The sequence below is a fragment of the Rhinolophus hipposideros genome (assembly GCF_964194185.1).
Source record: "Rhinolophus hipposideros genome assembly, chromosome: 23".
Taxonomy (NCBI): domain Eukaryota; kingdom Metazoa; phylum Chordata; class Mammalia; order Chiroptera; family Rhinolophidae; genus Rhinolophus; species Rhinolophus hipposideros.
The window spans coordinates 695505-717696 of record NC_138069.1 but is presented as its reverse complement, the minus strand read 5'-3'; the positions used below and the strand labels follow the sequence as shown (position 1 = coordinate 717696).

General features: G+C 37.8%; 1 protein-coding gene across 1 annotated transcript in view; it reads left to right on the top strand.

The window, feature by feature from the left end:
- Nucleotides 1-22192, top strand: part of TRIM58 (tripartite motif containing 58) — a gene marked incomplete at its 5' end in the record, with an annotated part of 35948 nt that overhangs the window by 652 nt on the left and 13104 nt on the right. The window contains 4 exons of the mRNA XM_081035845.1: nucleotides 2037-2132; nucleotides 11130-11360; nucleotides 13460-13482; nucleotides 13573-13673. Coding sequence (XP_080891971.1) covers nucleotides 2037-2132; nucleotides 11130-11360; nucleotides 13460-13482; nucleotides 13573-13673 — 451 coding nt within the window. The remainder of the gene's footprint in view (nucleotides 1-2036; nucleotides 2133-11129; nucleotides 11361-13459; nucleotides 13483-13572; nucleotides 13674-22192) is intronic.

The window sequence follows — 22192 nt, the reverse complement described above, 5'->3', positions numbered from 1 at the left end:
CACATGCCTGTACTGGCCCCTCTGGCCCACGTAGCCTTCCTGGTCCTGTCCTCTCCGGCTGGTCTGGTTTTCCCGAGCCTGATGGTCTGGGCCCCATAGCTAGAGCTCTGTGTACAGGGCTGCGTCGTACTTGATTCTTGGTTCCAGGAGAGCATCTTTAGTGAATGCTTCCTAACAGCTGTCACTGGCATAGTACCTTGCTTCTGCATAGTGCGTATCTCTACGTTGAGTAACACTGTTACCAAAACAACCTTGGGGCTTGAGCATCAGTGAAGAACAGCCGTCTGAGTGGGCACACGGCTCTGAAGTCAGCATCCAGGTGCTAAGCGCACGGCCAGGTCTTTATTCAGTTCACATCCTGGGACTTAGCTTTGAGCATCTTCCATGAAGAGATGCCTGGTGTGAGGATCAGGCCCCCAAAAGGGACATGTGTGAAGCCTTTAGAAGAATAGTCTTGGACATATTCTGAACCCATTGAAGTTTCCAACATCTGGGACAGCTACCAGCACAACGAAGGTCAAAGTCCTGTTTAACCTGCTGACATATTTATATATCACAATGAAATAAATTGTAAATATTAACTTTCTTAAAATGTTCATTATTTTCTAAACTTAGTTTTATTGTTTTGAATCAGTTGGGAATATTTACCCCCTGAACTTCCCTCCAGACCGACCTGGACATAGCAGTCTTAGTTTTTCTTTTTAGTTTTGCTTGTCATCTACAAACTTCAGGTGCTAGCTCTTTCTGCCTAGACTTTTGCAAAATGTTTCTGCCTTCTTTTTATCCAGAAGGCACTGCACAGAGGATAACTAAGTGGACTATTTCTAGAGAAGTTCTGTACACATTTTAGTAGTCTTTCAATTAAATACCGAATAAATACCTGCCAAACTTCTTAGCCTGTCAGTCTAGACTTCCTAGGGTTCTATATCCTGTTTCTAAAGCTGCTGCCTTAACTGGCCATGAGATCCAGCAAAACTAACCTAATCACTTGTCCCCAAGCATGCCACGCCCTAGTCAGATCCTTGCTTTTACTCACAATTTCTCCCACCTGAGGGAGTTTCTGTCTCTCTACATGTTAGTGTGTTCTGTTCCTTGCAAACACTAAAGCAAATGCCACTTCCATGATCATGTTAAATCCTCCATGAATCCTACTGCTCTTTTTATGAGCATTACGTTATAAAAGTCTCTTTTTAAAAATAATTGGTATGTAGGACTTGTGAATGACTAGAAAGAATTTTTTTTTCCTAAGACTTATAAATGACTTTGGGTAGGGTTTAAAAATGTGTGTATGTGTATCTTTGTGTGTGCTTTCTGCAAATAAGATATGTGTTTAGCTCTAGCAGGAGTCCTAGATTTCAAAACAGCTTTAGTTTCCATTAAATTATTTTTTTATTTCTTGTAAGATTTACAACATTCTGTATTTCTTTTTCATTGAATAAATACTAACTTGCATGGTTTCTTCTGTCCTAATAAAAATAAACACTTATGACTATAAAATAATACATAATTTTAAGGAGTTGAAATATATAGATGTAAGAAATAGCATCGCTTTTCAACCAAGCACTAGTAAATGAGATTTCATCTACTGAACATTTTCATTGACCTCTGACTAGTTTTTATATATTCATCACAAGCACATTTTTTTCAAAATCGGTGTCACATTGCATAAAATATACTTATTTTAATTGACTTTATAATTGTGAGCATTTCTTGTTATTAAATGTTCAACAGCACTTTATTTTAATTTCATTCTTTAATATGAAATAAAGTTTTCTCATCCTCTACTTTTAACATGATAGTTAGTTACTATTTTATATGATACCATAATGAGCATACTTTGAAATAAACCTTTGATTATGTCTGGATTAACATTTAAAAGTGTATTTATGCTTGACTTAGTTTCTAATGAGGTTGGGCATGTTTGCTAGCTCACCAGGGCCTGTTTTAGGCGACCTTAGAAGCCCCTGATTTCACCTGGTCGGTGTTGGTACTGAATGAGCATGTCTGTAATGGTCTGAGCATCTCTTCTCAAACAGGCAAAGCTCCAGATGGCCCTGGAACTGGTGAGGAAAGAGATGCAGGAGGTTTTCACACAGGAGGCTAGTGTGGTGAAGAAAACTGTCATTTGGAAGGTACGAGAATATTGGGGCTTTGGAAGGTTCCAAACTTGGGTCATTAAATCATTCTTCAGCTATTTTCCCTGTGCCAGCACATTTGTTCCGTCTACACAGGTGCTCAAGAAAAACATCTCAGTGCCGTCCTAGGTAATCCCACCCCCTCCAGTTATATTAGACATCAGTGTTCTTCGTATTTCTAACACTACAGAAACCCGAACCATAAACAACTTTGCTGAGCTTGACCTTCCCTGGTATCTAGAGCAGAGTCTCAGACTGCCACTACGAGTTTAAAAATGTATTTGTTGGATGAATGAATAATAAACATTTCATAGCACTGATGCAGATGAAATTTAGCTAGAAGGCATTTATCTTACCAAGAGAGGATATGTGAACTTTCAGCCTCCTTTCAGCCACATACACGTTCACTCTTTTGTACTTCATCGGCGCTTTGTTTCTCCAACCCATTTGTGCTCGCGGGTACACACACACACACACACACACACACACACAGAATGGTTCTCAGCCGGGGTGATTTTGCCATCCAAGAGAGATTATGCAATAGTTATAGGTATTTTTTCTTGTCACAATTGGGGAAGTGTAAGGGTGCTACTGGCATCTAAAGCGTAGAGGCCATGAATACTGCTAAAACTGTACAATTTCCGCCCCCCCATTCACAACAAAGAATAATCTGGTCAAAAATCAAATAGGATCTATCTAGATTGAGAAACTATGTATAGAAAATATCTGTGAAATATATTTATATAAGATATTATACCATGTAGAGAATTTATTTTATAGAATTTTACCATTCTTTTTTTTATGTACTTTTTTTTTAATTAAATTTATTGGGGTGACAATTGTTAGTAAATTTACATAGATTTCAGGTGTACAATTCTGCATACATCGTCTATAAATCGCATTGTGTGTTCACCACCCAGAGTCAGTTCTCCTTCCATCACCATATATTTGATCCCCTTTACCCTCATCACCCACCCCCCACCTCCTTACCCTCTGGTAACCACTAAATTATTGTATGTGTCTATGAGATTTTCTTTCTCATTTGTTTGTCTTGTTCTTTTTGGTTTATATACCACATATCAGTGAAATCATAGGGTTCTCTGCTTTTTCTGTCTGACTTATTTCACTTAGCATTATACTCTCAAGATCCATCCATGTTGTCACAAATGCTCCTATATCATCTTTCCTTAATGCCGAATAGTATTCCATTGTGTATATGTACCACAACTTCTTTATCCATTCATCTATCGAAGGACATTTTGGTTGTTTCCATGTCTTGGCCACCATAAACAAAGCTGCAATGAACATTGGCGTACACGTGTCTCTATAGAGAAATGCTTTTATATTTTTGGGGTAGATACCCAGGAGAGCGATTGCTGGGTCATATGGTAATTCTATTCGTAATTTCTTGAGGAACCTCCACACTGCCTTCCATAGCGGCTGCCCCAGTCTGCATTCCCACCAACAGTGTATGAGAGTTCCTTTTTCTCCACAGCCTCTCCAACACTTGTTACTATTTGTTTTGATGATGAAAGCCATTCTGACTGGGGTGAGGTGATATCTCATTGTGGTTTTCATTTGCATTTCTCTGATGATTAGCGATGTTGAGCATTTTTTCATATGTCTATTTGCCATTTGTATATCCTCTTTGGAGAAATGTCTCCTCAGGTCCTCTGTCCATTTTTCAATTGGGTTGTTTGTTTTATTGTTGTTGAGTTTCATGAGTTCCTTGTATATTTTGGATATTAGCCCCTTATCAGAGGAACTGTTTGCGAAAATCTCCCATTCAGTTGGTCGCCTCATTATTTTGTCAATAGTTTCTTTTGCTGTGCAGAAGCTTTTCAGTTTCATGTAATCCCATGCGTTTATTTCAGTTTTTACTTCCATTGCCTTTGGAGTCAGATTCATAAAATGCTCTTTGAACCCAAGGTCCATAAGTTTAGTACCTATGTTTTCTTCAATACAGTTTATTGTGTCAGGTCTTATGCTTACGTCTTTGTTCCATTTTGAATTAATTTTGGTACATGGTGACAGATAGCAGTCCAGTTTCATTCTTTTGCACATGGCTATCCAATTCTGCCAGCACCATTTATTGAAGAGGCTGTCTTTCCTCCATTGTATGTTTTTAACTTCTTTGTCAAAAATTATCTGTCCATATATATGTGGTTTTATTTCTGGGTTCTCAATTCTATTCCATTGGTCTATGTGTCTGTTTTTCCGCCAATACCAAGCTGTTTTGATCATTGTAGCCCTGTAGTACAAGCAAAAATCAGGGAGTGTGATACCTCCAGTATTGTTCTTTTTTTTTAAATATTGCTTTGGTTATTTGGGGTCTTTTGTGGTTCCAAACAAATCTGATGATTTTTTGTTCTATTTCTTTAAAAAATGCCATTGGGATTTTAATGGGGATTGCATTAAATCTGTATATGGCTTTGGGTAATATGGCCATTTTAACTATGTTGATTCTTCCAATCCATGAGCACGGAATGTCTTTCCATTTCTTTGTGTCTTCTTCAATTTCTTTCAAAAATGTCTTATAGTTTTCAGCATATAAATCCTTCACATCCTTGGTTAAGTTTATTCCTAGGTATTTTATTCTTTTTGCTGCAATTGCAAAAGGAATTGTTTCTTCTATCTCTTTTTCTGAGATTTCATTGTTGGTATATAGGAAAGCAATGGACTTTTGTACGTTGATTTTGTAGCCAGCAACTTTACTGTATTCATTGATTGTTTCTAATAGCTTTTTGGTGGAGTCTTTAGGGTTTTCTATATATAGCATCATGTCATCTGCAAAGAGTGACAATTTCACTTCTTCATTCCCAATTTGGATGCCTTTTATTTCTTTCTCTTGCCTGATAGCTCTGGCGAGGACTTCCAACACTATGTTGAAAAGCAGAGGTGATAGGGGACAACCTTGTTGTGTTCCTGAACATAGAGCAAAGGGCTTCAGCTTTTCACCATTAATTATGAGATTAGCTGAGGGCTTGTCGTATATGGCCTTTATTATGTTGAGGTATTTTCCTTCTATACCAATTTTAGTAAGTGTTTTAATCATAAATGGATGTTGTATCTTATCAAATGCTTTTTCTGCATCAATTGATAGAATCATGTGATTTTTGTCCTTTATTTTGTTTATGTGATGTATCACATTGATGGATTTGCGAATGTTGAACCATCCTTGTGCCCCGGGGATGAACCCCACTTGGTCGTGATGAATAATCTTTTTAATGCATTGTTGTATTCGATTTGCTAGAATTTTGTTTAGGATTTTAGCATCTGTATTCATGAGAGATATAGGTCTGTGGTTTTCTTTTTTTGTGTTGTCCTTACCAGGTTTTGGTATCAGGGTAATGTTGGCCTCATAAAATGAGTTAGGGAGTACTGACTCTTCTTCAATTTTTTGGAAGAGTTTGAGCAGGATTGGTATTAGATCCTCTTTGAAGGTTTGGTAGAATTCACTGGTGAAGCCATCTGGTCCAGGACTTTTGATTTGGGGAAGGTTTTTGATGACTGATTCAATTTCGTTACTGGTGATCGGCCTGTTAAGATTGTCCAGTTCTTCATGATTCAGCCTTCGAAGGCTATATGTTTCTAAGAACTTGTCCATTTCTTCTAAGTTATTAAATTTGGTGGCATATAGTCCTTCATAGTATTCTTGGATGATCCTTTGTATTTCTGTGGTGTCCGTGATAACTTCCCCTTTTTCATTTCTGATTTTGTTAATTAGTGTCTTCTCTCTTTTTATCTTAGTGAGTCTAGCCAAGGGTTTGTCGATTTTGTTAATCTTTTCAAAGAACCAGCTTTTTGTCACATTAATTTTTTCTATTGTCTTTTTGTTCTCTATTTCATTTAGTTCTGCTCTGATTTTTGTTATTTCCTTTCTTCTGCTGACCTTGGGTTTCGCTTGTTCTTCTTTTTCTAGTTTTTTAAGGTGTAACCTGAGGTTATTTATTTGGGATTTTTCTTGTTTCTTGAGATAGGCCTGTAATGATATAAATTTCCCTCTTCAAACTGCTTTTGCTGCATCCCAAAAATTTTGGTAGGATGTATTTTCATTGTCATTTGTTTCTATGTATTTTTTGATCTCTCCTCTAATTTCTTTTTTGACCCAGTCGTTCTTTAAAAGTATGTTGTTTAATCTCCATGTATTTGTGTTTTTTCCTGCTTTCTTTTTGTAGTTGATATCATATTCAAAGCTTTGTGATCAGAGAATATGCTCGGTATGATTTCAATCTTCTTAAATTTGCTGAGGCTGATTTTATGTCCCAATGTATGGTCTAACCTTGAGAATGTTCCATGTACACGCGAAAGAATGTATAGTCTGATGTTTTACGATGAAGTGTTCTATATATGTCAATTATGTCCATTTCATCTAATGTGTCATTTAAGGCTGCTATTTCGTAATTTATTTTCTGTTTCGATGATCTATCCATAGCTGTCAATGATGTATTTAAGTCCCCTAGTATAATTGTGTTTTGGTCAATTTCGCCCTTTAGTTCTGTTAGTAGTTGCTTGGTATATTTTGGTGCTCCCTGATTGGGGGCATAAATATTGATGACTGTTATATCTTCTTGTTGTATAGTCCCCTTTACCATTATGAAATGTCCACTTTTGTCTCTTGTTATCTTTTTCACCCTGAAGTCTGTTTCATCTGATATCATTATGGCTACACCTTATTTTCTCTGGGTACCATTTGCTTGGAGTGTCAATTTCCACCCTTTCACTTTGAGTCTATGCTTGTCCTTGTAGCTGAGATGTGTCTCTTGGAGACAGCATATGGTTGGGTTTAGTTTTTTGATCCAATCTGCTACTCTGTGCCTTTTTATTGGTGAGTTCAGTACATTTACATTTAGGGTGATTATTGATATGTGAGGATTTCCTGTCATTCTGTCCTTAGTTTTCTAGTAAGGGTGTTTCTACATTGTTTCTTTGCCTTTTTGTTGTCTATTATTTCTGTGTGGTGGTATTCTATGATGTTTCCCTCTGTTTCTTCTTTTATTACAGTATATATTTCAGTTCTGAATTTTTTTTTGAGTGGTTACCCTTAAGTTTATGTAAAAGAAAGTGTGATATTTAGAGTATTCCGTTTTCTTCAGCACTTTCTCCATTTTTATATTCCGGTTCAGGCCTTTACTCTCCCCCTTTTTGTGTTGCCACAAATTGTCCCTGTTGATGGTGGTCGAATAGCCTCCTTTAGTATTTCTTGTAGTGCAGGCCATATATTAGAAAATTCCCTCAGCTTCTGTATGTCTGCAAAGGTCCTTACTCCTCCTTCATATCTAAAGGATATCTTTGCTGGATATATTATTCTTGGCTCATAATTTTTCTCTTTCAATAGTTTGAATATTTGGTTCCACTCCCTCCTGGCTTATAGAGTTTCTGCTGAAAAATCTGAGATAATCTAATGGGCTTTCCCTTGTAGGTTACCGTCTTCTTTTCCCTGGCTGCCTTGAGGATTCTTTCTTTGTTGTTGATTTTAGACAGCTTTAGTACAATGTGCCTTGGAGAAGGTCTGTTGACATTGAGGTAATTAGGTGTTCTGTTTGCTTCTTGGATTCGAGGATCCAGTTCTGTCCACAAGTTTGGGAAGTTCTCATCAACAATTATGGTTGAATATATTCTCTGTTCCCTTCTCTCTTTCTTCTCCTTCTGGTATGCCCATTATTCTTATACTGCTCTTTGGTGGAGTCAGAAAGTTCTTGTAGAGTTCTTTCATTTCTTTTAAGTCTCACGTCTCTTTCTTCTTCCATCTGTATAATTTCCAGGTTTCTGTATTCGATGTCACTGATTCTTTTCCACCATCTGGTCAACTCTACTACCTAAGCTGGTTATTTCATTCTTAATTTCTTCTATTGAGTTCTTAATCTTCAGAAATTCCATTTGGTTCTTTTTTAAAATTTCAATCTCTCTCATAAAATGCTCATGTTGTTCTTTGATTGCGTTTCTGAGTTCATTAAATGGCCTTTCTGTGTTTTCTTGCATCTCGTTGAGTTTTTTCAGAACTGCAATCTTGAATTCTCTGTCATTTAAGTCACATATTTACATATCTTTAAGTTCCTTTTCTGGAGACTTTTCACTTTCTTTTTGAACTGTCTTGTTGCCTTGGTTATTCATGGCAATTACTGATTTATTATTTCTCTTCCTAGACATCTACAGGAGTGGCTTCTGCGACAGGTTGATAGGAAGAGGGCTTTCTTTTTTTTTCCAGTACTTGTTGGTAGAATGTTTTATTTTCTCTCTGACTGCAGCCTGTTTTTCCTCTATCACACAGTAGTGCTATGTTTTCTCTGCACTATTCCAGCTTCTCACATATTGGGGGATTCCCTGGGTGACGGGCTTCTCCTCTGTTAACAGTTCGCCTGGGTCATAGGTTGCCACGTCCCTGTGGGGATGCGGAGAGCTTTTGTAGTTCCAAAGCTCTTTCTGCACCAGATTCAGAGCCCATATGGTTCAGCAGTTTGTTTACTCCTGCAAGGATCCGCCCAGATAGGTGGGGCCAGGGGCGGGGTGAGTTTTGAGAGGTGGCCCAGAGCAATGGTGGCGACCACCAACACAGCCAGTCCTGCTTCCACAGCTCCTTTCCCTTTGCTGGAACTAGTTGGGCTGCAAATCTGTGTCTGCGGTCCACATTTCTCAGAACAGCAAATATTCTGTTCCTTTGATCTGACTCTGCCTCTGTTCCGCTTCTAGCACCGTGCAGGTCAGGGCAGGGTGATCTCTGTGAGGGTAGGGAGGGGGCAGCTAGTCTCAGTGCCTACGGCTTCAGTTCTCTGCTCATCAGTGAGGGCTTAAACCACCGTTTTCAGCCTTCTTCCCTCAGTGTTTTCTCTGAGGTCTCTGCCATGAGTTTTGGGTTCAGCCATGTTATATGCTGCCCCCTAAGCCCTGTGGGCCATAAGCGGAGCCCCAGCAGTCCAAGTTGTTCCCTGTCCCGCAGCTGGGGTAGTTCCCGGATGCAGCGAGCTCAGAGCACTGAGCTAGGTCTGCGTCCTGCGCCCATGTGGCTCCGTCTCAGCACTTCTCCCTTCCCTTTTCCCCCCGCTCCCGCGATTCTTCTACCTTTAGATGAATTCAGTAGTGGGCCTGTTCGTCTTGCCTGTCTGCTGTGCAGGGAGTCTTTTGTGGAGTTATTGCTGTCTGATTAGTTGTAAATTCCAGGGGAACTTTACAGAGGCTCACCTCACACCGCCATTTTGATGACATCAGATCATTTTTGATGTTTTTCTAATTCTTTACTTCTTTTTTTTGAAATGTGGTCTTATACTGTATCCTACTTCAGACAGATATTTCCATAAGGACCATTTTTGCTACATTTGTCTTTGTGATGTCTTATTTTCCGTAGTTACCTATTGATATGCAAAGGTAAACATTTATCGATAAGCTTTGTTCTTTTCAGACTAATAATCCAAGTTAGTTAAATTTGATCCTGACCTGACCACAGATTTACAAATTCAGAAACTCCATATTACGATCTGGGTTGTCCATTTTTGAAAACCTCCACTGGTTATTCTAAAGTAGAAATGATACTAAGATTCCTGTTCTCAGCCAAGCAAATTTGCATGATCTTTAGTACTGAGAATGTATCCATGGGAGCCAAATGCAACAAGCATTTAGTTTAATAAATGAACTCTAAATTCTATAAAAGCCCTCTGCTTCCTGTATCTGTAGATATAATTGTAGCACTGAAAAGGATGATGTGAGAGAAAGATGAATTGCAACCAAACCCCTTCTCTCCACACAATCTGTCACACCCCCACATATGACTGCTGTCCTTTTCAGTGGCAAGGTTGTCAGCCCCATTCCTCAGTAACCTCAAATATAGGGGAGAAATTACATGAGTTGTACTTTCAGATCAGATTATGGAATTTATAGTTGGTTCATGTTAAAGAGGTGAGGATTATATGAATCTAGTGGCTTAGAAAGTGGTAGAAAGAAGGAGAGATGGCAAACTGGAGGGAGTTGAGTCTTGTGGGATTTGGAAACTATTGTTAATTTTTTAAAAGGTGATAGCTTATGTTCTTTAATCAAACCAAGACGTTATGTTTAAAAATAGGCTAGGGAGTTCAAATGTGGAGAGACTGTGGGAGGATAATTCGCCTCTTACATTCAGGATAGACATAGTTTTCCATATACAAGTCTCAATAAAATAAAATTTAGGTATAATAATACTGTGTCACAGTGTGTTCCTTAGGTCTATTTAAAAATCTTAGAAATCAAATGTGGATCGAAATCAGAATTAATTCCCTGAAGATCACTGGCAGTCAGTGGCCTGAGAACTGCTCAGCTCTTTCTTGGATCTGCAGGGAGCATTGGCCTTAGGGAGCCAGATCTCAGTGCTAGGAGTGTTCACCTTCTCTAACTTCTCAGCCTGCTCTCATTCACATTTACAAATCCAGGTCGCTCTAATCTCTCTTCATAATTCAGTTGTTTCTACAAGTGCTCATTCTAGTGACTCCTCTACTAGTAAATTGCAATTTCTCTTGTGAAAGAGCTCTGTTGGTGGCTCTACTCAAGGATTTAGTAGCTGTTACATTCTAATGCCCTTACTGCCCTGTTCCCACATGTTATATATATAATGCTGAAACCGAAATGTAAAAGGGCATTGACCCCAAGTCCAAATCCAACACTCAGCTGGAAAACTCGGTCAAGTCACCTCTCACGTGAGTCGCCTCTGGTTTCTGGGTGCTTTTAAAATGCAGCCAAACTTATGTTAAACTTATTTAAAGTTTGTATTTTTAAAATGTGTATTACCATTTTGTAACCATTTTAAACGTAGTAATGCTTATTTTAAAGGTGCTATTAAATAAGTGAAGGTTGACACTAAAAAAAAAAAACAAAAAAACAGTAAGTGAAATAAATGCAGCCAATCAGTTCATAGTGGCGGAGCTGGGCGCATGCCACACAGGGCCGTCCAGCCTGGCTGTGTTAGTGAAGGTGGCCGCCAAGTGGTGCTGTGTCCCCATCCTGACTTTGGCGGTCACTGTGTCACTCCAGGAGAAAGTGGAAATGCAAAGGCAGCGCTTCCGGCTGGAGTTTGAGAAGCATCGAGGCTTCCTGGCCCAGGAAGAGCAGCTGCAGCTGAGGCGGCTGGAGCAGGAGGAGCGGGCCACTCTGCAGATCCTGCGGGACAGGAAGAGCCGGCTGGCCCAGCACAGCAGAGCCCTGCGGGAGCTCGCCGACGAGCTGGAGGACAGGTGCCAGCGCCCGGCCCTGGGTCTGCTGGAGGTGAGGCCACTGGGACACAGGGCAGCACCCACAGACAAACCACTTGGGCGTGTGCACTCTTGAGGGAGAGCACACCTGAACTCGCTAGGAAAGCTTCTTGATCAGAGGGATGCTAGAGAAGCACAGAGAACAGTGCCTGTTAAAGAGAAAAACATAAATATTTTTTAAAATTAAATTAATCTGATGATTTACATAAGAATAAACAGAAAAAGAACAACCTACACTATGCTGGCTAAAAAATACTTCTTAAAACCTCACAGTCAGTCTGTCGCTGATGCTATTGCCGTATTCAGGGATGGCGAAGGCAAAGTCTTCGGTAACCATCTCAGGCAATAGCCAAGCAAATACATAAATTTTACTATAAATTGTCCAGCTAGGAATTTTCATGTTAAAATTTAAGGCAAATGCTAATTTTCTATTCGTATTGTAGGCTTATTCCAGGCACAGAGGGAAGGAAATTCCTGCCCCGCAGTCTGGTGGGATTGCAGAACAGTGGGGACAAGGAAATGTTCCTTTTGAGCCCTCGATGAAGACATTAATCCCAGTGAATCAGGAAAACTGTCACTGATGGCTACGTGGCACTGAAATAGAACTCACTCAGAGAAAGTTTTGGGGCACACTGGGCTCTAGCTCATTCCCGATGACTTATTCTGGGGTTACTGAACTGAGTAGTTCATATCTTCATACAAGTGCAGTCACTAAGCACTGACCACACAGTGGGGGGCATTAAATTTAGGAAATTACAAATTACATATGCATTTAATTTATCCCATTTTGTCTTCAAAATATCTATATATAAGTAAAAAATATTGTTGTTGTTACTATGGCTATACTTATTTCCTTGTGAGAAAACTAAGGGGCAGAAAGGAATTTCTTGTTAAATTTCAGACAAAGTAAACAGAAGAACTTCAGCATTTTCTTTTTTTTTAATTAAATTTATTGGGGTGACAATTGTTAGTAAATTTACATAGATTTCAGGTGTACAATTCTGTATTACATCATCTATAAATCCCATTGTGTGTTCACCACCCAGAGTCAGTTCTCCTTCCATCACCATATATTTGATCCCCCTTACCCTCATCACCCACCCCCCACCCCTTTACCCTCTGGTAACCACTAAATTATTGTCTGTGTCTATGAGTTTTTCTTTCTCATTTGTTTGTCTTCTTCTTTTGTTGTTTTTGGTTTATATACCACATATCAGTGAAATCATAGGAGAACTTCAGCATTTTCAATAACATTCATTGTCATATATCATATCTCAAAACACAGCTTACTTAGAATAAGGAGTCACTAGCACCAAATCAATGCTAAAAAAGATTTAGAATACAAATCTTAGGGAGCATATACTCAAATATTTTTTCCCTTTATTCCCTTGTACCAATAAGCTACATTTTATACCCAGTGGCTTAAACCAAAGCCTTCCATTCCCATAAACAGTAAAATTAATAGTCTGCGTGCTTTATAAAAAATAATCTGATAGGTGATTATTTTTAGAGGGAGAGGAGAAATGTAACACAGTTTATTTGTTTAATAATCTACTTTGAGAAAAAATGTCGCTAGCTATTAACGGCTTCCATTTTTACCCACTTAGGTAACCCACTCACATATGAGTCCATAGATGGAGTGTGTTGGTTCAAAGAATGAGGAATTTGGGGTTTTCAATACAGAGATATTGAGAGTAATATTTTATGTCTGTATCTTTCACTATTTCCCAAATACATTCTGCAGCTATTTAAGATCTATTCTTACTCTAATTCCATCCACATTTGTTGCAGAATGTAACTCTTAAAACATCCAAATGTCACATCAATTTGGAAAATTGTTAAACTAGTAGATATCATAGGTATTAACTGAAACTTTGTGTACTCTAATTCTATTCTAATACAGGCAAACTGATTCTATTATGTTCAAGTCATGAGAAAATTCAACAACAGCCTATATTTGGCTTCAATGAGGGGAGATTCATGTCTCCTATGTTTTACCTTAATAGTTAATGATATCTAGTAATTCCTAAAGAGATGTTCCTGGCTTGTCCCCAGTGTGTCAAAAGCAGTCTCCAGGTCTCACACCTACTTGTATTTCTCTCTCCCTTCCAGGGTGTGAGAGGAGTCTTGAGCCGGTATGTTTACTCTCTGAATCAGAGATGGGTTGGGAGAGGCCGAGGTCGTTGATGGATAACTGAGACGTGTGGGTTCTGTGCTCGTCACAGAAGTAAGAGTGTCACGCGGCTGGAACCGGAAACCATCCCCATGGAGCTGAAGACAATGTGTCGCATCCCTGGGATGAGAGAAATGTTGAGGAAGTTCCAAGGTAGGTTGCATCTTAGAGCTCAGGGAACGATGGCGCCTGGGCTCTAGCTGTCCCTGTACCAGTCAGGTGCAGTAACAAGCAGAAGCCAAAGTGTAGGAAGTCAATTGAGCAAGGTTTTACTTTGAGATCATGGTGTGTGCCTACTAGTGGATTGTGGAGGCTTTCGTGTCCCATCACTACGGTACCCTGAAGACAGAGCCCTCTTTCCCATTGCTGGTAACCATAGGACAAGGCAGAGTTACAGCCAACTGTGCGCCATTCCTGACAACACCCACGCGGATGTGCCTCACAGGCTTCCTGGAGACGGTACTGATGGAAGAGGGGCCCATGGTAACGGCAAACAATGAGGGGAATGGGAGAGAGCACCATGCCCAGAAGGAAGAGGACTGAGGTATATGGAGCAGTCCTGAGGAAAGTCAGAGACACCCATACAAACTGCATCTGCTTAGAACAGTGGGCTCATTAGCTGTGACATGAGGAACAATTAGTTCCAAAAAGATCTGCATTTCCTTGTCTATAAAATGCTAAAATTAGTATTGCTTGAAGGACTAAATGAAATATATTTTAAAACAAGAAAAAAGCGTCATGTGAAAGCATTGCAGAGTATCAAAATATTAAAAGTTTGGTGTATTTTACTATCTGTCAGATTGATGAGTTGCTTAAATTAGATAGTTAAGAAAGCCAAAAATATTCAGTCAATTATTTTTATGTCAGAATAACTGTGGTGTCATAAATGAGTTTTGGTCTGATTCTTTAAAACAGCACAGATTTAATTTTTTTTATTTCTTTTTTTTTCCAGTCCATGTTAACACTTTTTAAAAAATTTATTGGGGGGACAATTGTTAGCAAACTTACATAGATTTCAGGTGTACAATTCTGTATTACAATTCTGTATTACATCATCTATAAATCCCATTGTGTGTTCACCACCCAGAGTCCTTCCATCATCATATATTTGATCCCCCTTACCCTCATCTCCTTCCCCCCACCCCCTTACCCTCTGGTAACCACTAAACTATTGTCTGTGTCTATGAATTTTTGTTTCTCATTTGTTTGTCTTGTTCTTTTGTTGTTTTTGGTTTATATACCACATGACAGAGAAATCATATGGTTCCCTGCTTTTTCTGTCTGACTTATTTCGCTTAGCATTATACTCTCAAGATCCATCCATCTTGTCACAAATGTTCCTATATCATCTTTTCTTACCACCAAATAGTATTCCATTGTGTATATATACCACAACTACTTCATCCGTTCATCTATTGAAGGACATTTTGGTTGTTTCCATGTCTTGGCCACCATAAACAAAGTTCACCAAAAACATGTTCATTGTAGCACACATGTCTTTATGGATAAATGTTTTCAGATTTTTGGGGTAGATACCCAGCAGAGGGGTTGCTGGGTCATATGGTAATTCTATTCATAATTTTTTGAGAAACCTCCACACTGCCTTCCATAACGACTGCACCAGTCTGCATTCCCACCAACAGTGTATGAGAGTTCCTTTTTCTCCACAGCCTCTCCAAGACTTGTACTATTTGTATTGTTGATGATTGCCATTCTGACTGGGGTGAGGTGATATCTCATTGTCGTTTTTATTTCCATTTCTCTGATGATGTTGAGTATTTTTTCTTATGTCTATTTGCCATTTGTATATCCTCTTTGGAAAATCTCTCTTCCAAATGGGACCTCTGCCCATTTTTCAATTGGGTTGTTTGTTTTTTTGTTGTTGAGCTTCATGTGTAAATTGTGTATTTTGGATATTAGACCCTTATCGGAGGCACTGTTTGCAAAAATCTTCTCCCGTTCAATTGGTTGCCCCTTTATTTTGTGGATGGTTTCTTTTGTTGTGCAGAAGCTTTTTAGTTTGATACAGTCCCATTCATTTCTTTTAGCTTTTACTTCCCTTGCCTTCAGAGTCAAATCCATAAAATGCTCTTTGAACCCAAGGTCCATAAGTTTAGTACCTATGTTTTCTTCTATGCAGTTTATTGTGCCAGGTCTTATGCTTAAGTCTTTGATCCATTTTGAATTAATTTTGGTACATGGTGATAGATAGCAGTCCAGTTTCATTCTTTTGCACGTGGCTATCCAATTCTCCCAGCACCACTTATTGAAGAGACTGTCTTTCTTCCATTGTATGCTTTTAGTTTCTTTGTCAAAAATTATCTGTCCATATTTATGTGCTTTTATTTCTGAGTTCTCAATTGTATTCCATTGGTCTATGTGTCTGTTTTTCTGCCAATACCATGCTGTTTTGATTATTGTAGTCCTGTAGTACAAGCTAAAGTCAGAGAGTGTGATACCTCCAGTATTGTTCTTTTTTCTTAAGATTGCTTTGGCTATTCAGGGTCTTTTGTGGTTCCAAACAAATCTGATGATTTTTTGTTCTATTTCTTTAAAAAATGCCATTGGGATTTTGATGGGGATTGGGATTGCATTAAATCTGTATATTGCTTTAGGTAATATGGCCATTTTAACTATGTTGATTCTTATAATCCATGAGCACAGAGTGTCTTTCCATTTCTTTGTGTCTTCTTCAATTTCTTTCAAAAACGTCTTATAGTTTTCAGCATATAGGTACTTCACATCCTTGATTAAATTTATTCCTAGGTATTTTATTCTTTTTGCTGCAATTGCAAAAGGAATTGGTTTTTGTATTTCTTTTTCTGAGATTTCATCATTAGTATATAGGAATGCAATGGACTTTTGTACGTTGAATTTGTAGCTGGCAACTTTACTGTATTCGTTGATTGTTTTTAATAGCTTTTTGGTGAAGTCTTTAGGATTTTCTATATATAGCATCATGTCATCTGCAAAGAGTGATAATTTAACCTCGTCATTCCCAATTTGGATGCCTTGTATTTCTCTCTCTTGCCTGATTGCTCTGGCAAGGACTTCCAACACTATGTTGAAAAGCAGAGGTGATAAGGGACAGCCCTGTCGTGGTCCTGAATGTAGAGCAAAGGGCTTCAGTTCGTCACCATTAATTATGAGATTAGCTGAGGGCTTGTCATATATGGCCTGTACTATGTTAAGATATTTTTCTTCTATACCTATTTTATTAAGTGTTTTAATCATAAATGGATGTTGTATCTTGTCAAATGCTTTTTCTGCATCAATTGATATAGTCATATGATTTTTGTTCTTTATTTTATTTATGTGATGTGTCACATTGATGGATTTGCAGATATTGAACCATCTTTGTGCCCCGGGGATGAACCCCAGTTGATTGTGATGAATAATCTTTTTAATGCATTGTTGTTTTCGATTTCCAAGAATTTTGTTTAGGATTTTTGCATCAGTATTCATCAGAGATATTGGTCTGTAGTTTTCTTTTTTTGCGTTGTCCTTACCAGGTTTTGATATCAGGGTAATGTTGGCCTCATAAAATGAGTTAGGGAGTACTGACTCTTCTTCAATATTTTGGAAGAGTTTGAGCAGGATTGGTATTAGATCCTGTTTGAAGGTTTGGTAGAATTCACTGGTGAAGCCATCTGGTCCCGGACTTTTGATTTTGGGAACGTTTTTGATGACTGATTCAATTTCTTTACTGGTGATCGGTCTCTTTAGATTTGCCAGATCTTCATGATTCAGCCTTGGAAGGCTATATGTTTCTAAGAACTTGTCCATTTCTTCTACTTTATTGAATTTGGTGACATATAGTCCTTCATAGTATTCTTGCATGATCCTTTGTATGTCTGTAGTGTTCGTGATAACTTCCCCTTTTTCATTTCTCATTTCGTTAATTAGTGTCTTCTCTCTTTTTATCTTAGTGAGTCTAGCCAAGGGTTTGTCGATTTTATTAATCTTTTCAAAGAGCTCTTTGTCACATTAATTTTTTTTATTGTCTTTTTGTTCTCTATTTCATTTAGTTCTGCTCTGATTTTTGTTATTTTCTTTCTTCTGCTGACCTTGGGTTTCGCTTGTTCTTCTTTTTCCAGTTTTTTTTTTTCTATGTTTCTTTTTTTTTTCTTTTTTTTTTTTAATTAATTTTATTGGGGTGACAATTGTTAGTAAATTTACATAGATTTCAGGTGTACAATTCTGTATTACATCGTCTATAAATCCCATTGCGTGTTCACCACCCAGAGTCAGTTCTCCTTCCATCACCATATATTTGATCCCCTTTACCCTCATCACCCACCCCCCACCCCCTTTACCCTCTGGTAACCACTAAATTATTGTCTGTGTCTATGAGTTTTTGTTTCTCATTTGTTTGTCTTGTTTTTTTTGGTTTATATACCACATATCAGTGAAATCATAGGGTTCTCTGCTTTTTCTGTCTGACTTATTTCACTTAGCATTATTCTCTCGAGATCCATCCATGTTGTCACAAATGCTCCTATATCATCTTTCCTTAACGCCGAATAGTATTCCATTGTGTATATGTACCACAACTTCTTTATCCATTCATCTATCGAAGGACATTTTGGTTGTTTCCATGTCTTGGCCACCGTAAACAAAGCTGCAATGAACATTGGAGTACACGTGTCTCTATAGAGAAATGCTTTTATATTTTTGGGGTAGATACCCAGGAGAGCGATTGCTGGGTCATATGGTAATTCTATTCGTAATTTCTTGAGGAACCTCCACACTGCCTTCCATAGCGGCTGCACCAGTCTGCATTCCCACCAACAGTGTATGAGAGTTCCTTTTTCTCCACAGCCTCTCCAACACTTGTTACTATTTGTTTTGTTGATGAAAGCCATTCTGACTGGGGTGAGGTGATATCTCATTGTGGTTTTCATTTGCATTTCTCTGATGATTAGCGATGTTGAGCATTTTTTCATATGTCTATTTGCCATTTGTATATCCTCTTTGGAGAAATGTCTCTTCAGGTCCTCTGTCCATTTTTCAATTGGGTTGTTTGTTTTTTTGTTGTTGAGTTTCATGTGTTCCTTGTATATTTTGGATATTAGCCCCTTATCAGAGGAACTGTTTGCGAAAATCTTCTCCCATTCAGTTGGTTGCCTCATTATTTTGTCAATAGTTTCTTTTGCTGTGCAGAAGCTTTTCAGTTTCATATAATCCCATTTGTTTATTTTAGTTTTTACTTCCATTGCCTTTGGAGTCAAATTCATAAAATGCTCTTTGAACCCAAGGTCCATAAGTTTAGTACCTATGTTTTCTTCAATGCAGTTTATTGTGTCAGGTCTTATGCTTAAATCTTTGATCCATTTTGAATTAATTTTGGTACATGGTGACAGATAGCAGTCCAGTTTCATTCTTTTGCACGTAGCTATCCAATTCTGCCAGCACCATTTATTGAAGAGGCTGTCTTTCCTCCATTGTATGTTTTTAACTTCTTTGTCAAAAATTATCTGTCCATATATATGTGGTTTTATTTCTGGGTTCTCAATTCTATTCCATTGGTCTATGTGTCTGTTTTTCTGCCAATACCAAGCTGTTTTGATCATTGTAGCCCTGTAGTACAATGAAAAATCAGGGAGTGTGATACCTCCAGTATTGTTCTTTTTTTTTAATATTGCTTTGGCTATTCGGGGTCTTTTGTGGTTCCAAACAAATCTGATGATATTTTGTTCTATTTCTTTAAAAAATGCCATTGGGATTTTAATGGGGATTGCATTAAATCTGTATATGGCTTTGGGTAATATGGCCATTTTAACTATGTTGATTCTTCCAATCCATGAGCACGGAATGTCTTTCCATTTCTTTGTGTCTTCTTCAATTTCTTTCAAAAATGTCTTATAGTTTTCAGCATATAGGTCCTTCACATCCTTGGTTAAGTTTATTCCTAGGTATTTTATTCTTTTTGCTGAAATTGCAAAAGGAATTGTTTTTTCTATCTCTTTTTCTGAGATTTCATTGTTGGTATATAGGAAAGCAATGGACTTTTGTACGTTGATTTTGTAGCCAGCAACTTTACTGTATTCATTGATTGTTTCTAATAGCTTTTTGGTGGAGTCTTTAGGGTTTTCTATATATAGCATCATGTCATCTGCAAAGAGTGACAATTTCACTTCTTCATTCCCAATTTGGATGCCTTTTATTTCTTTCTCTTGCCTGATAGCTCTGGCGAGGACTTCCAACACTATGTTGAAAAGCAGAGGTGATAGGGGACAACCTTGTCGTGTTCCTGAACATAGAGCAAAGGGCTTCAGCTTTTCACCATTAATTATGAGATTAGCTGAGGGCTTGTCGTATATGGCCTTTATTATGTTGAGGTATTTTCCTTCTATACCAATTTTAGTAAGTGTTTTAATCATAAATGGATGTTGTATCTTATCAAATGCTTTTTCTGCATCAATTGATAGAATCATATGATTTTTGTCCTTTATTTTGTTTATGTGATGTATCACATTGATGGATTTGCGAATGTTGAACCATCCTTGTGCCCCGGGGATGAACTCCACTTGGTCGTGATGAATAATCTTTTTAATGCATTGTTGTATTCGATTTGCTAGAATTTTGTTTAGGATTTTAGCGTCTGTATTCATCAGAGATATAGGTCTGTAGTTTTCTTTTTTTGTGTTGTCCTTACCAGGTTTTGGTATCAGGGTAATGTTTGCCTCATAAAATGAGTTAGGGAGTACTGACTCTTCTTCAATTTTTTGGAAGAGTTTGAGCAGGATTGGTATTAGATCCTGTTTGAAGGTTTGGTAGAATTCACTGGTGAAGCCATCTGGTCCAGGACTTTTGCTTTTGGGAAGGTTTTTGATGACTGATTCAATTTCGTTACTGGTGATCGGCCTGTTAAGATTTTCCAGTTCTTCATGATTCAGCCTTGGAAGGCTATATGTTTCTAAGAACTTGTCCATTTCTTCTAAGTTATTGAATTTGGTGGCATATAGTCCTTCATAATATTCTTGGATAATCCTTTGTATTTCTGTGGTGTCCGTGATAACTTCCCCTTTTTCATTTCTGATTTTGTTAATTAGTGTCTTCTCCCTTTTTATCTTAGTGAGTCTAGCCAAGGGTTTGTCGATTTTGTTAATCTTTTCAAAGAACCAGCTTTTTGTCACATTAATTTTTTCTATTGTCTTTTTGTTCTCTATTTCATTTAGTTCTGCTCTGATTTTTGTTATTTCCTTTCTTCTGCTGACCTTGGGTTTCGCTTGTTCTTCTTTTTCTAGTTTTTTAAGGTGTAACATGAGGTTATTTATTTGGGATTTTTCTTGTTTCTTGAGATAGGCCTGTAATGATATAAATTTCCCTCTTAAAACTGCTTTCGCTGCATCCAAAAAATTTTGGTAGGATGTATTTTCATTGTCATTTGTTTCTATGTATCTTTTGATCTCTCCTCTAATTTCTTCTTTGACCCAGTCGTTCTTTAAAAGTATGTTGTTTAATCTCCATGTATTTGTGTTTTTTCCTGCTTTCTTTTTGCAGTTGATATCCAATTTCAAAGCTTTGTGATCAGAGAATATGCTTGGTATGATTTCAATCTTCTTAAATTTGCTGAGGCTGATTTTGTGTCCCAATATATGGTCTGTCCTTGAGAATGTTCCATGAACACTCAAAAAGAATGTATAGTCTTGACGTTTTAGGATGAAGTGCTCTATATATGTCAATTATGTCCATTTCATCTAATGTGTCATTTAAGGCTGCTATTTTATTATGTCTTTTCTGTTTCGATGATCTATCCATAGCTGTCAATGATGTATTTAAGTACTCTTGTATAATTGTGTTTTGGTCAATTTCTTCCTTTAGTTCTGTAAGTAGTTGCTTGGTATATTTGGGTGCTCCCTGATTGGGGGCATAAATATTGATGACTGTTATGTCTTCTTGTTGTATAGTCCCCTTTACCATTATGAAATGTCCATCTTTGTCTCTTGTTACCTTTTTCACCCTGAAGTCTGTGTCATCTGATATCATTATGGCTACCCCTGATTTTCTCTGGGTACCATTTGCTTGGAGTGTCAATTTCCACCCTTTCACTTTGAGTCTATGCTTGTCATTGTAGCTGAGGTGTGTCTCTTGGAGACAGCATATGGTTGGGTTTAGTTTTCTGATCCAATGTGCTACTCTGTGCCTTTTTATTGGTGAGTTCAGTCCATTTACATTTAGGGTGATTATTGATACGTGAGGATTTCCTGTCATTCTGTCTTTAGTTTTCTCGTAAGGCTGTGTCTCCATTCTTTCTTTGCCTTTTTGTTGTTCTCTATTATTTCTGTGTGGTGGTATTCTATGATGTTTCCTTCTGTTTCTTCTTTTATTACAGTATATATTTTAGTTCTGGATTTTTTTTTTTTGGAGTGGTTACCCTTAAGTTTATGTAAAAGAAAGTGTGATATTTAGAGTATTCCGTTTTCTTCAGCACGGTTATTTTCTCCATTCCCATAATCCGATTAGGTCTTTACTCTCCCCTTTTTTATGTTTTGGTTGCCACAAATTGTCCCTGTTGATGGTAGTCGAATAGCCTCCTTTAGTATTTCTTGTAGTGCAGGTTGTGTATTAGAAAATTCCCTCAGCTTCTGTATATCTGCAAAGGTCTTTATTTCTTCTTCATATCTAAAGTATATTTTTGCTGGATATATTATTTTTGGCTCATGATT